Source organism: Brachyistius frenatus, unplaced genomic scaffold, assembly GCF_029030835.1.
Source record: "Brachyistius frenatus isolate BFR_SWC_R1_liver_20210118 unplaced genomic scaffold, ASM2903083v1 Contig_78, whole genome shotgun sequence".
NCBI lineage: Eukaryota > Metazoa > Chordata > Actinopteri > Embiotocidae > Brachyistius > Brachyistius frenatus.
This window is the reverse complement of record NW_027210677.1, coordinates 338,334-351,470: the sequence shown is the minus strand read 5'-3', so window position 1 is coordinate 351,470 and position 13,137 is coordinate 338,334. Positions and strand designations below refer to the sequence as shown.

At 42.6% G+C, this 13,137-nt stretch overlaps 1 protein-coding gene across 1 annotated transcript in view; it reads left to right on the top strand.

Moving 5' to 3' along the window:
• Positions 1 to 13,137, top strand: part of myocd (myocardin) — a 60,695-nt gene that overhangs the window by 26,266 nt on the left and 21,292 nt on the right. The window contains exon 2 of the mRNA XM_069708823.1: positions 11,482 to 11,547. Within this exon, the coding sequence (XP_069564924.1) occupies positions 11,482 to 11,547 (66 nt within the window). The remainder of the gene's footprint in view (positions 1 to 11,481; positions 11,548 to 13,137) is intronic.

Here is a 13,137-nt window from a genome sequence, read left to right as displayed (position 1 = left end):
CTGTCATGTCCCACAGCATAACAGCTGTCCCACGGGTGGCCAACACACTGTTCAGCACATGTTCCATTTATAGGACACTGGACGCTGCACTCCAGAGCACTTCCTCCTCTGTCACACTCTCAGACCAATGGGTGAGGGACAGCTGGATTCCACACATGGCATTGGAGCAGAGCTATTCGAAGCATTTCAGATACGTGACTGCTCCTATCAGCGGGAAGGGTTCCTCCATACCACTGACTCATCATTTACTGAAAGTGACGGCAACCGCCAATGTGACGATCTCGTTAAGAAAACATCCAGACGGCGCGTACGTAATAACTGTTTGTAACTGCCTTGCTTGTCTAGACATCAATTTTATGATATTTTGTGCAGTTTGGCCATTTTAGCTGGTCACATCTGTTTTATCTAAAACACAAGAAATCACACAAAACACTAACAGTCATTTTTTGATCTAGATGTCTGCACAGTTGGCCAATAAACACATTCTGTTGTTTTATGGAATGCGGGTTTTCAACAGGGTCCAGGCAAAGACATTAAAATAATTGCAGTAGCATTGTTTTGAAATATGTATCATACTTAAGAGAGAAAAGCTCTCGACCATCATGGGACACTGTGTTGCACGCTTATCGTATGTAATGTACGAAATTTATACTCAGACCTGTCTAATTAATATGTGAGTGTGATCTTTTTGTTCTCACACACTCACACACATGTGCAGCTCGAGACAGGTCAGATGAGACTTGTCACGTCCGTTGACATAGGGCCCAATTAAAGGGGAGGATTAAGCCAGGGCTGGGTGACCTCCTCAGGAATCTGTCCGAGACGCTGTGTGTACACTGTCAAACTCTCTGACAGACCTTCCCTTTAAGCACTTTCACCTGCTAATTAAGACACAGGACCGCCGTGTGTGTGTGTGTGTGTGTGTGTGTGTGTGTGTGTGTGTGTGTGTGTGTGTGTGTGTGTGTGTGTGTGTGTGTGTGTGTGTGTGTGTGTGTGTGTACACGTGCTCCTGTGTAAGTTGTGTGTGTGTGTGTTCATTCACCGCACAAACAAGATAAATGTACCCGCAAATGTCAGTGGCAGATTTGCAGCCCGAGCAGCTTCTATGTAAATATTTGACTTTGAGTATTGTGGGGTTTTTGGAGCTCACTCCAGCACACGTCAGCGCACGGGCTAACAGCAAACAGATAAGCCGTATCGTTTGTTACATTAAATTATTATATGTTTTGGTGCGCGCATCTCGCTGGTGTGTCGAGGCTCCTCAGCAACAAAGGCCAAGCAGTGTTTATGGTGTGAAGAGGTTAAAATGGATAGCGGCGAGACAGAAGCAGTGAGCTGTTGCTGGACAAAGCTCTCAATGACTGATTAGCACTCTGTCGCTTTTACACAATGTGGAGGAAAGACCTGTAGGGATCACACACTTCTCTTCGTATTTAGCAAACTGAAAAGGGGGCAGGGTGGGAAATTGGTGGCATAAAAAGTTCCAAGCCAAAGTCTAGGTGGACGAGCCTATAAATAGTGATGTGCAAATTATAAAAGGTCAAATGGAGGAAAGAAGAAGACCAAAAATCAGATTATTTAAACAAACTTCACATTGTGCAAGCTAGACAAATGTAATAAAATCAAACAAAACAACTAGACCATTTGGGATGGTGGTTTTCTACGCTTCTTTATGTAATGGTAACCTTCACAGAGGTTTACACTACAACCTTGATCCCTCATTACTGATGCAGCAACGTAAACTTTGAAATAAGAAAGTAAACCTTTGTGTCTGTGGTGAAATACAAAAGCTAGAAAAAAAAACAACAATGTAAAATTATAGTAAAATTTTAAGTAATTTCTTGGATACATTGGTTTTGCAAATAAGACTACACTTTTCTCAAATGCAAAACATAGATAGAGAGAGAGAGAGAGAGAGAGAGAGAGAGAGAGAGAGAGAGAGAGAGAGAGAGAGAGAGAGAGAGAGAGAGAGATAGATAGATAGATAGATAGATAGATAGATAGATAGATAGATAGATAGATAGATAGATAGATAGATAGATAGATAGATAGATAGATAGATAGATACTTTATTAATCCCACAAGGGGAATTGTTTCGCGACAGCAGCATTAAAGATTTAAGCAGCAAACATACAACCAACGGTATTATTGTTAGGTGATGGATTTAACCAGAGGTGATTTATTGTACAGTCTAATAGCGGTGAGCAGGAATGATCTCCTGTATCTGTCCTTGTGGCAGCAGAGCTGGAGGAGTCTGTTGGAGAAAGTGCTCCGCTACAAAAAACATGACTTTTTGATTGCTCTGATTTTTTTAAATAGCAGCATCAATAAATTATTTATAGACAACTGGACAGGGCAGCAAGCTTCAAAACCAACACTGCAACAAATGGGTTCACAAACCAGCAAGCATGGACTTACATTCACATTTAGCAATATTCGCTCACTGTTTTGGTCTCCACCAGCTTCTGAAACAAAGCTGGCTGTTTATCGTAGCTCCACTACATTCACCAGCTATTTGCGAACGTTGTGAAGTTGCTGGGCAGGTAGTCTGCAATGGGTTTACGTTTTCTCCAAAAACTGCTACCTGCTGCTGCTGTTAATGAATTGGTAGGCGTTGTGAAATTGAACCATAACAATAGGCTGAAAGACAATAAAACACTCAGAAGAGCACAGCAAGACTCCTTTAATGATACACATTGTCATTTGTTCCACAGTTAGTATGAAAGTATTGATCAGTGCAGCTTTAAATATATTAATCAGTTATAAAAAATATTTGACAATCACTACCTATTGTCAAATGAGGAAACACAACAGTGATTGAGCGTGTGGCTCTTGCATTTGTAGTTTTACAGACTTAACGTCTTTGGCAACACTGCAAGAAAAAAATCACAAGCAGTCCCAGTTAGAAACACGTTTTCCATCCTGTTTCAGCAGTGGTTGTTTCAGAGAGGTAGCTTGGCGCTAACACAACATCCCTCCTCAGCTCACCCGCGTATGAAACAGTGTACCAACTGCCAACTACCATCACACAAGCAACAGTGTCTGGATCTCTAGGACATAAAGTCCCAAAATGAAGCCTTAATAGCTCCTTAATTTCTTTAAATTGAAAAAAACGGAGATCTTCAATGTAACAAAAATTACTGCAAATGAAAAAATTACGTAAAGTGAAACTTGTTGACGGTCCTGGAGAGCAGCAGGTGAGTTGGGTGATGATAATTCTTCGCAGATTTTCTCGATGAGTGACGCCCTTCACTGCATCATCATCGTTTTTCCAGTTTTGTAAAAAATAAATATTGATTTGTGTAGCTTTTAAAAGATTAGACTAGATTCTGGATTCCTCTTGGTTATTATTTGAGAGAAGATTTCGACAACCATATAATCTACTATTCAGAAATCATCTTCAGCTCGAGGTAAAAAAAAATAGCTCACATGAAAAAACGAGACGAGTTACCTTGGCGCTGGGCCAACTTAAACAATCTATAAAATGGTGCTCGACTCCTTTTTCTTATCTTGGATAAGAAAAGTAAGGAGTTTATCCTAAAATAAGATATTACGATTTTCTTCAACAGACTCACGTACAGTGTCAGGACAGGAAGTGAAAACGCTACTGCGACACGTACTGTATTGTATGTCAGTGTTTGGCCTCCCCACATTCTCAGCTGTAATCACTGAACCCTTTAATCTGGGTTTAGCGAGACAGTAGCTCTCTGGAACAACGGACATCACACACTTTGACACCTGTTGTACAACTAAAACAAGGACACATAAATGACATTCCCACCACATTTCCTTATGTGAGATAGCCAGACAGTTTCTGCTGTTTTTAGTTTCATGCATCGCGTTGGTTTCCATGTAACGTTCAAGTCAAATTAAAGAAAAAACAACTGCAGAGAAATGCTTGACGTGTCCAGCTGACAGCCTGTGTTGACAGACATTATAGAGGCTCTGTGCTGTATAAGAGCTGCAATTGACCAACACTGCCCTCAGAGGAGAGTGGGCACAGAGCTTAGTCCAGTTTGACAAATGTCCAGCTGCTATGTAGAGAGGATCTCCTGTTGAATACAGGCTGGAGAATCTGCTATCTATAATACTGATGATAACATAAACTGCCTGCATCTGCTGCTGCTGGGTGACTGACAAAAGTCAACCGATCACTTCCTGCACTCTGTGAATATGAGCAAAAAGTATCAGCTGATAGAGTGATACACAGAGTGGTATTTCATATGCAAGACACCTTTTACTTTTCATCAGTGATGTAGTGATTATCATAAACACCAATCTGTTATTATAAGTAAGTATAAGTACAACTAGACGTTAAAACAATTTTTCTATTAAACCCACATAATCCCAACACATACTTTCAATTTCAACAGACAGAACACGTTGTGATTCGGTACATACCTCAAATCAAAGGGGATGTTCTTTGATTGTCACTTTGATTAATTTAAACCTGCGGGGAGAATATTTGTTTCCCCCTCCTTTTGCGAGTGAGAGTAAATACAAAAAGACTGTCCACGTGTTTACATCCTAGACTCCGCTGTAGGCTACTGTTGCGGCTGGAAGAAAGATACATTATTTTGAGTGTCACAGCAACCGTGAAATGACTTGTTTCAATATCAGAATTTGATCCCCTTGGTCTGATAACATCTGGAAATTCAAGTGGAGACGCTTGATTGAATTATTTGGTCGGCATTCAAGTTAGCACTGAGATACATACTCCAATATTCCCTCTGCTTTTTGCTCTGTTTTGGTTTCCACCAACTTTTGCAGAGACATTTCTGAATCTTGATCTGCTAAATGCTCCATTTGTGCTCCCAAATGTGTCTGTCTACAGTTTAGTGCTGAGCCTGTAGGGTTCGATAGGTTTATCTGGGCTTTTAAAAAAAAAAAACAGCTTCTTGTTGCTGCTGGAAACGAGGTAGATAAAAGTGCGAGAACCAAACCACAAGACAGCTGCAAGACATGAAACCGAAACAAAAGTTACTAAAATACTCCGCAGAGCTTAAAGGGGAATGCAGCGTCAGATAGGTTACTGCAAGCAGTCCCTCTAACATTAGTGCAGCATTAAATTAAGATATTTGCCCAAAACGAATATACTTTAAGTATATTCATATGCTCGAAGATTGTCTGGGAATATTGTATCTGCAACAAGCGAAGACTTTTGATAATTTAACATTTAACTTTTATAATACAAGTTCAAGTGTAGTATGTATGTGTTTATTGAATGCATTGTTTTTATTATACATGGAATTCAAGAAAGAGGCAAGATGTGAAACTTGTCAATCCTGCTTTTCCCACTCTGTCCCTCCTGGCTGTACTGCTGCTCCACTATCTCTGCCTCTGAGTCTCCATCTTGATCTTTCTCTCCCCATCTAAATCTCCCTCTCTCCTCCCTTAATGACAGTCAGCAGGGCTGATAGGCAGATATATTTAAACTGGTGGCAAGGGAGGAAGAAGTCATCAGCCAAGCCCTGTCCTGCCTCCGGGGCTCTGGCAGGCGGAGCTAGGAGGAAACCCTGGCCGGTTAGCCCCTCCCCGAGCAGGGCATATCTCTCCGTGCTGTCCCTGGCCCTGCTCAGAGCTCTCAGCCAGATGGGACCAAAGCCTCATCAGGCCCGCAACACTCACACACTCCCACATCAGCTACTGGGGGAGAGAGAGCAGAGAAGAGGACAGACACAGTGGAAGACTGCAAGTGTTCACAGTGGCCGAGAGACACACAACGTTTTTTTTTCTTATACTAGTTTTCCTCTAGAGCTGTTGATGAGGCAGGCCGGGTCAGCTCCATCTCATCTCAGTCTGGGCTCCAGAGGTGGCCGCTGGAGCCAAAGTGTGTGTCGCTTCTCGAGTGTGTGCGACTTTATTTTGCAACTTTTGAACACTGGAACTGTACTGTAAGCATTATGACTCTTCTGGGCTCTGAACACTCCATACTGATACGAAGCAAGTTTAGATCAGGTAAGTCCAGTGATGACTGACATGTGACTTTTTACTTTCTTTTTTTAAAAATCTGTGTATGCACGCTCAGCTTTATTAGTGAACACTCTTTGTGTGCAGGTGTTTATTGCAAACAGTTTGTCTGCCAACACTGCATTTACATGCGACTGCATGCGTACGTACACATCTGTGTACGTGATGCCATTCATCTGTCTTGGCGAGTGAGTTGTGTTGACACTCATGATGTGCGCCTCCGTAACACCAGCCAAGTGACAGGTGTGTGTAATATACGGCTGGCATGTGATGGCACGAAGAATACCAGAGGGAGGCCAGCATAACTCAGAAATCCTCCCGAGTACCGAGCCTGACAGCACACCCCGTCAGTGTGATGGATTTATGGCTGGGCGTGTTCTTTGATGTTTGTCCGCCTCCTCTTAAACACACGACATGCGAGGGTGATGTTCTCGGGCAGGTTAGTGCACTTGTTCCGTGCCAGCCGCTGACCTGCTGCTGCTGATGAGGGGAGCCGGCCGGACTTTCTGGTACTGTGGCTCTGATGAAGGGAGATTAGACACTAGAGAGGGGTCAGAGGTTATCTAAATATGGCTGCGTTGGAAGCTGATGGTGTGTGTGTGTGTGTGTGTGTGTGTGTGTGTGTGTGTGTGTGTGTGTGTGTGTGTGTGTGTGTGTGTGTGTGTGTGTGTGTGTGTGTGTGTGTGTGTGTGTGTGTGTGTACCTGGGCATATCAAAGAGGGGAGGGAGGGAGGGGGTACGTACTTCGGCACTGATTTAAACTCACCCTTTACACACATCAGATGTTGGGGGTTTGTGTGCATCTATCGCCTTCACACACACAGACAGACTCTTTAGTTCAATCACTACCCCTTTTCTTATTCAGACACACACTTTAACAGCTTATATTTTGTAGATACTTTCTGAGCCGGACCATGTGAGTTTGCGCTGTACCACTGCAGTATGTCTAGTTTGACCAACACTGCCACCTCCCTGAGGAAAATATAACTGATGGTGGCAACAAAAGCAGCTGTAAAACTTGACATATAAAAAGGCCTCCAGCTCACACGGCTGTGAATGTACAAAGCAGCAGCTACCGTGTCTCAGCTTCTTACTTCCAGTTTCCCTGTGAGCTGTAATTGCGTTCCTGAAATGGGCAGACTAAATGATGCTTTTCCTTTGAGTTGTTTAGAGCACATCGGCGGAGTGGGAAATGACCCCCAGTGCTCTGGGGAACATGAGAAGATGGATTTGCTGCATTCGAAAGCAGGCAGAGGCTTTTCACGAAGGTGGCTCAGGGTCTGTGTTGCTCTAACCCGCGTACTCTCGCCGGTTAATGTGGCACAGATGTCGAGACTGTCTTTATAGTAAAGTCTGCTTGATGTTACAGTCAGAGGGATTAATGCCGGGTGATACAAGTTACAACCAAACATGACTGCTCGGGTGAATTTATGAGAGCATGAGTGAAATATGGTGCGTAAGCGAAGTAAAATTGGCCGTAAATCTCGGTGTGATAACTGCTGATGACAGGGGGAGCCCAAGACGATCTGGCTGTCTGAGATTTACGGCTTTCTTTAAGCTGCGGCAGCTCGCGCTACATTCAGCATCCTGTGAACAGCAGAAGTTGTCGCTGCTTTTGCACCATGCTTGAACAACATAATCAAAGCCATGGGAACTGCTGCTGCATGGTTGGAGCTAAAAGGGACGATAAAGATCTAATTTAAGTGCTCCCCGTGGACCGTAGAATGTTTTGTGTGTGTGTGTGTGTGTGTGTGTGTGTGTGTGTGTGTGTGTGTGTGTGTGTGTGTGTGTGTGTGTGTGTGTGTGTGTGTGTGTGTGTGTGTGTGTGTGTGTGTGTGTTACTGACTAGTTCTCATACTGATTTGATTAACAGCTCAAACGGTCGTGGACCATGCTCTTAGGCTAACTGCCATTACATAACAACGTGACTGAGGCCGTCAAATGTGAGTTAAACTGACACTACAAGGTGTCAACCACATGTTGGATTACAAAAAAAAGCGCTTCACAGAGATGCTGCCTTCACGAAACACCTGCTACGTATCAGCTACCACACCCACACTAGAATCTGTCCAACACCAGACTACTGGTTGTCGTCACCGCAGTAACTGAAAAGAACTAAAAAGAAAAGGGTGATTATTATTATTTTGGTATCTTTTATACAACTGATTTATACAGAATCTAGCTGTCTTGGTTTTATAAACATTCTACTTGTTACTTGTTATAGCTTTCCATTTGAGCTGTCACATTTCATTGGAAATTCAAACAAAATGAGGGAACAATTGAAAAATGCGATCTGTTATGATCTGTAAATTGATATTCAGAAAGACTACAAGCTTTTAACCCCATGAAGGGCATCTGGAAAATGTGCATGATCCACTGTCCGCCAAATAACCTGCTGTTATTCTCTTAGCTAATGTAAAATGGAGAAAACAAGTGAGCCATGCATCATGGATACACTTATCTGGGAAGTTTTATGAGAATATATAAATATGTAGAAATAAAATCTTGGATACCTGACTTCAAATGTATTTGTATGGCCTACATTAGCTGGTCACAATAATGAGGCAGAAAACAACATCCACTAACACGCATAGTTTTAGCACTAGACAAGTGATTATTTTCAAATTTTATCATTTGACAAGGCAACACCCTCAACTGTCATTTATTAAACTCTGCTCGTCACATTAGTCGACCCTTTAATGGATAGAATCGCTTATGAGACCAGATTACATGTACTCCAATAGTGTGTCAGGTTTTTTATATGTCTGATAAAGATTCTGACAAAGCAGGTAATAAGACACCCTTCGCTGACAACGAAGGACAACACATGATACATCACTTACCTGATTTAAACACAGATCTGCATCACCCTATTGTCCCACTGTTGACTGAGTCGCTGTCAGAGGAGCTGCTCCAGACACTGGACCTTAATGGTGGACTGTTGGCTCACCTGCATACAGGCTTTTGGCTCACGTTCACAAATCTGACTTCAACTGTCCAAGACCGTAGGAATAAAATATGTGAGTCCTGTTTTAAGTTGGATTTTCACTTTATGCAGAGGCATCAGACTAAAATAAACCTAATACTTCATTTAGAAATACCTGTTTATCAGAAGTTATACAGTCACACTCATACATCTGTCGTGAACACATTCCTGCCTGTGCTGACGGAAAGTTCAGGAGAATTCATGTAACAAATGCAACTGGCCTCTTAAGCTCAGTTGTTGGAGTTTAAGTGTGAAAGCGTGGTGTTATTATTACTTTCTTTCGTTCTTGTGTGGTGGCTGCGAGCATGTGCGGCTCAGGAGGACGATAAATCAGAATATCACTCCGCTGGCTTGTGTAATTATCACCACTTCAGCCCCGCGAAACAGGCAAAATGACAATTTATTTACACTATAAATCTGAAAACATGTAAATGTGGCTGTGGATTTTTAAATCCTTTGTTGTCAAAAAAGCCCAAGTTGAAACAAATGTCTTCAGTTTCAAAGTCAACAGTGAGAGAGACAGAGTGTGGTTCAGTGATCTGTGATTACGCAGCCCGGCTCCGCTCCGCTTTCTATAACATGAACACGGTGCAATCAGGACAGGCGACCCTCCGGTCTGGGAAAGAGCAGACTTTATGGCAGCTGCTCTGCTTTTACATGCAGAATTATTGATAACCTCTCAGCAAACATAATACACAGCAGTTACATTAGACTTTTCGCTTGGCTTTTTTAGAAGGAAGCAGAAAATAACGTCTCGTTAGCTTGTCACAACAACAAATGTTTCGGCTACATGGGTTGTGTTTATGTGGAAAAAATGTTGTTCAAATTTGTTCAAACTTTAGAAAAAGTTTCAGCCCAAAGTCTTAGTCCAAAGATGTAACAACCAAACTGCTTCTTAACAGAAACTTTATGAATAAAGCTGAGTTGAGTTGAGTTAACGGAAAGAATTGAAAATAATCCTTAAATTAAAATCAAAGAAGCTCCATGAAATTAGTTGACAATAACAGTAACATTTCAATTGTCACCGGCCTGTAACCGGAAGACACTTGCTGTAGCAGAATTATTATTCTGTTGGAATTAAAGATCAACTTTCAGTAAACATCATGTAGAGCAGCGGAGAGATCAAATAAGCCTGCATGGACATTAAAGCTGTCGGCAGGCTTAAAACACAGCACACTTGATTTTCTGAGGAAAAATCATCCAACATCTATTATATGGCAGCTGCTGTTTTATTGAGGCTTCCTGACCCTTTTCAAGGAGTCTGCTCTTGAATTAAACCAAAGAATTAGCTGACAAAAACAGTTACATTTCACCTGTCACCTGGCTTTTTCCACAAAAAGACACCAAACTTGCATGTAGGTAAAGTGCTTATTCTTGTAGCAGATGACAAAAAACTTTCCTTGACAGAGGTTGTATCAGTTACATGGTTTGGTCAGCTTCCAGTCAGCAATGAATGCCTGCATTTGCTCTCTGTGATGTTGCGACCAGCAGGTCACGACCTGCTCACTGTAAACTAAAGCAGATGTCAGATGAAGAGAAGGGCCTGGTGTTACATAATGGAGGTGCTCTCCCACGAGAGAGCTGCGATGTGGCGCCCGAGCGCGTTGACGTCCAGTTAAGAAAGTCGTTACGTTACATCAAAGCTGGAGGGTTTGAGGAAATTTATAAAATGCAGCCAGAGCTGCGTGAATATAAACCACCTGAGCGAGATAATTAACAATCGGGGAGACAAGCAGAAAGTGATTAGAGGCTCGCAGAAAAGCAGGAACATTTCATACTTGTGTGTCAGATCCAGGATCTTACTGAGACCTTCAGATAACAGCGGGGAGGAGAAACACACACAGACAAAGAAAAGCGAAAGAAAGCAAAAGAGTCACAGACGCAGACGGACCAACAGACATGGAGGAGGCTCTGTGTTTATGACCTGGAGCTCCCACCTAGACCACTTGTACACACACACACACACGCACGCACGCGCACACACACACACACACACACACACACACACACACACACACACACACACACACACACACACACACACACACACACACACACACACACACACAGTACGGAGAAACATGCGCACACGCGGCGGACGGACCACACACTGCTGAGCAGATCTGTTTAAAAGCCAGGAGCTGTGTTTATCATTCCCTACATCCTGCCTACAGAAATATTTGTGAGCGAGTAGCGTTGTCTTGTGCGTGTTTTCTGAATGCATCATGTGTACATAGATGCATACATTCAATATGTGTGCATGTGTGTCTGTTGAATCATGACAAATTGACTCAGGTAGCTATTTCTTTTCATTTCAGCCTGCAGGTGAAGTAAAACTAAAGCAAAATGAAACTTCTGAAAGAGCATTTAAAGTGGGTTGAATTCTGAGTCTTTTCCTGCGTTTTCTCTGTCCCTCACCTGTCTCTCCACATCTCTTCCTCATCTTTCCCCTTTTCTTTACTCTTCTCCTCTATCTGCCCTCTTCCTCCTCCTCCTCCTCCTCCTCTTCCTCCTCCCAACTTCAGTCCTACAGTTAAGACTTCAGCAGAGGAGGACACGAGAGCAGCTGGCAGACCAAGGCATCATGCCTCGTGAGTAATGCCTTCCAACACTGAGCTGCTGCACATGCACACACACACACACACACACACACACACACACACACACACACACACACACACACACACACACACACACACACACACACACACACACACACACACACACACACACACACACACACACACACACACACACACACACACACACACACACGTCCACTTACGAGCCATTAGACTACAGTGAGAATGTGACAAACGGAGGGGAAAGAGTGTGAGAAACTCAACCAAGGGAACGTGTCACACTTTGGCCCAATTAGTAATAAGATACAAAGGTGATGGGTCAGTTCTGCCTGGTATCTAATGGCTCAGATAATTTAGCTTTTATCTGTCTAGGTTTTAAAATAAACAAGTGTTCTGCTTTTACCCAGACACAATGAAAGTCCAAAATGTGTAATGGTTCTTATAGCAATTCAGCCTTAGGTTTTACATTTTTACAAACTTTCTTTACAGTAACAATGTCTCTGTTGTGAAGCTTTTACTGAAACTGTTTTTTTGAAGTTGTGCTTGCTGTGTGGATTATTAAAAGTGTTGGAGACTGGAAAGAGATTCTGAAAAGAGATGTTGCTGTTGAACTTTTAAAATAAAAAAATTTCCATCGGAAAAGTTAGTATATGCATAGTTTTTATAACAATCTGGGTGATCTGCCATATAAATCTAATTTATTGTATTGTACGTAGTGTCACATTAAGCATTCAGCGGGTTTTTTATGTTATTTGGTTGGATGGCAGCAACAGGACCAATTCTATAAACGCAAATGAGTGAGTGATGAAGTTACACCATTTGGTCAGCCAAATGCCACAACTTCCTGTTTCTATTTCTAACCAAAAGCCCTTGTTTCAAGTTAAAAGCCCTCTAGCTTCCTGCCACTACGTTTAGACTGAGTCTTGTTTTACCACTTGGGGGCAGCAGAACAGTCACAATGTCTAAAAACGTATTTACCAATATTCCCCTCATTTATCTTGATTTGTGTTTCCAGCCAATTGACAAAAGTAAAGCCAATACACTACACATTCTCCTTTGAGCTCTGGTTTGGTCTCCACCAACTCCTGAGAAAAATATCTGGCTCTTTAGCTGCTAAATGTTTCACTGTCTTCACCAGCTTGTCTCCAACTTCAGCACAGGTTGTACCGTGGTTCAGTACAGAGTGTGAGGTTAATGATTCATTGAGACTGAATTTAAACAAAAGCTGCAAGTTGTAAATACAAAAACAACGAGACAAAACAGAGATGAATAAATCCGCAGGTAGTGAGAGGTGGACGTAGAGGGAGCAGGTGGATACATGCAGCCGACAGACGGCGAGAGACAGACAGGTGGAGGTTGCAGCCAGAGAGCAGGCAGACGGGTCGGTGAATGACCGCTGAGGAATGCTGGAAGAGGCTCTCGGCCTTCAGAGGAAACAGCGACCGTTCGGTACCTGTTTACATCCCAGCGCCACATCAAAGCAACACGACAACACGGAGCACGAGCCGCCATTTATAAGACGGAGGCTTTGTTCTTTTAATGTCACATTAGTCATAGTGATGAATACACACAGACCTGACTGCACCGAGCCTTCTATTA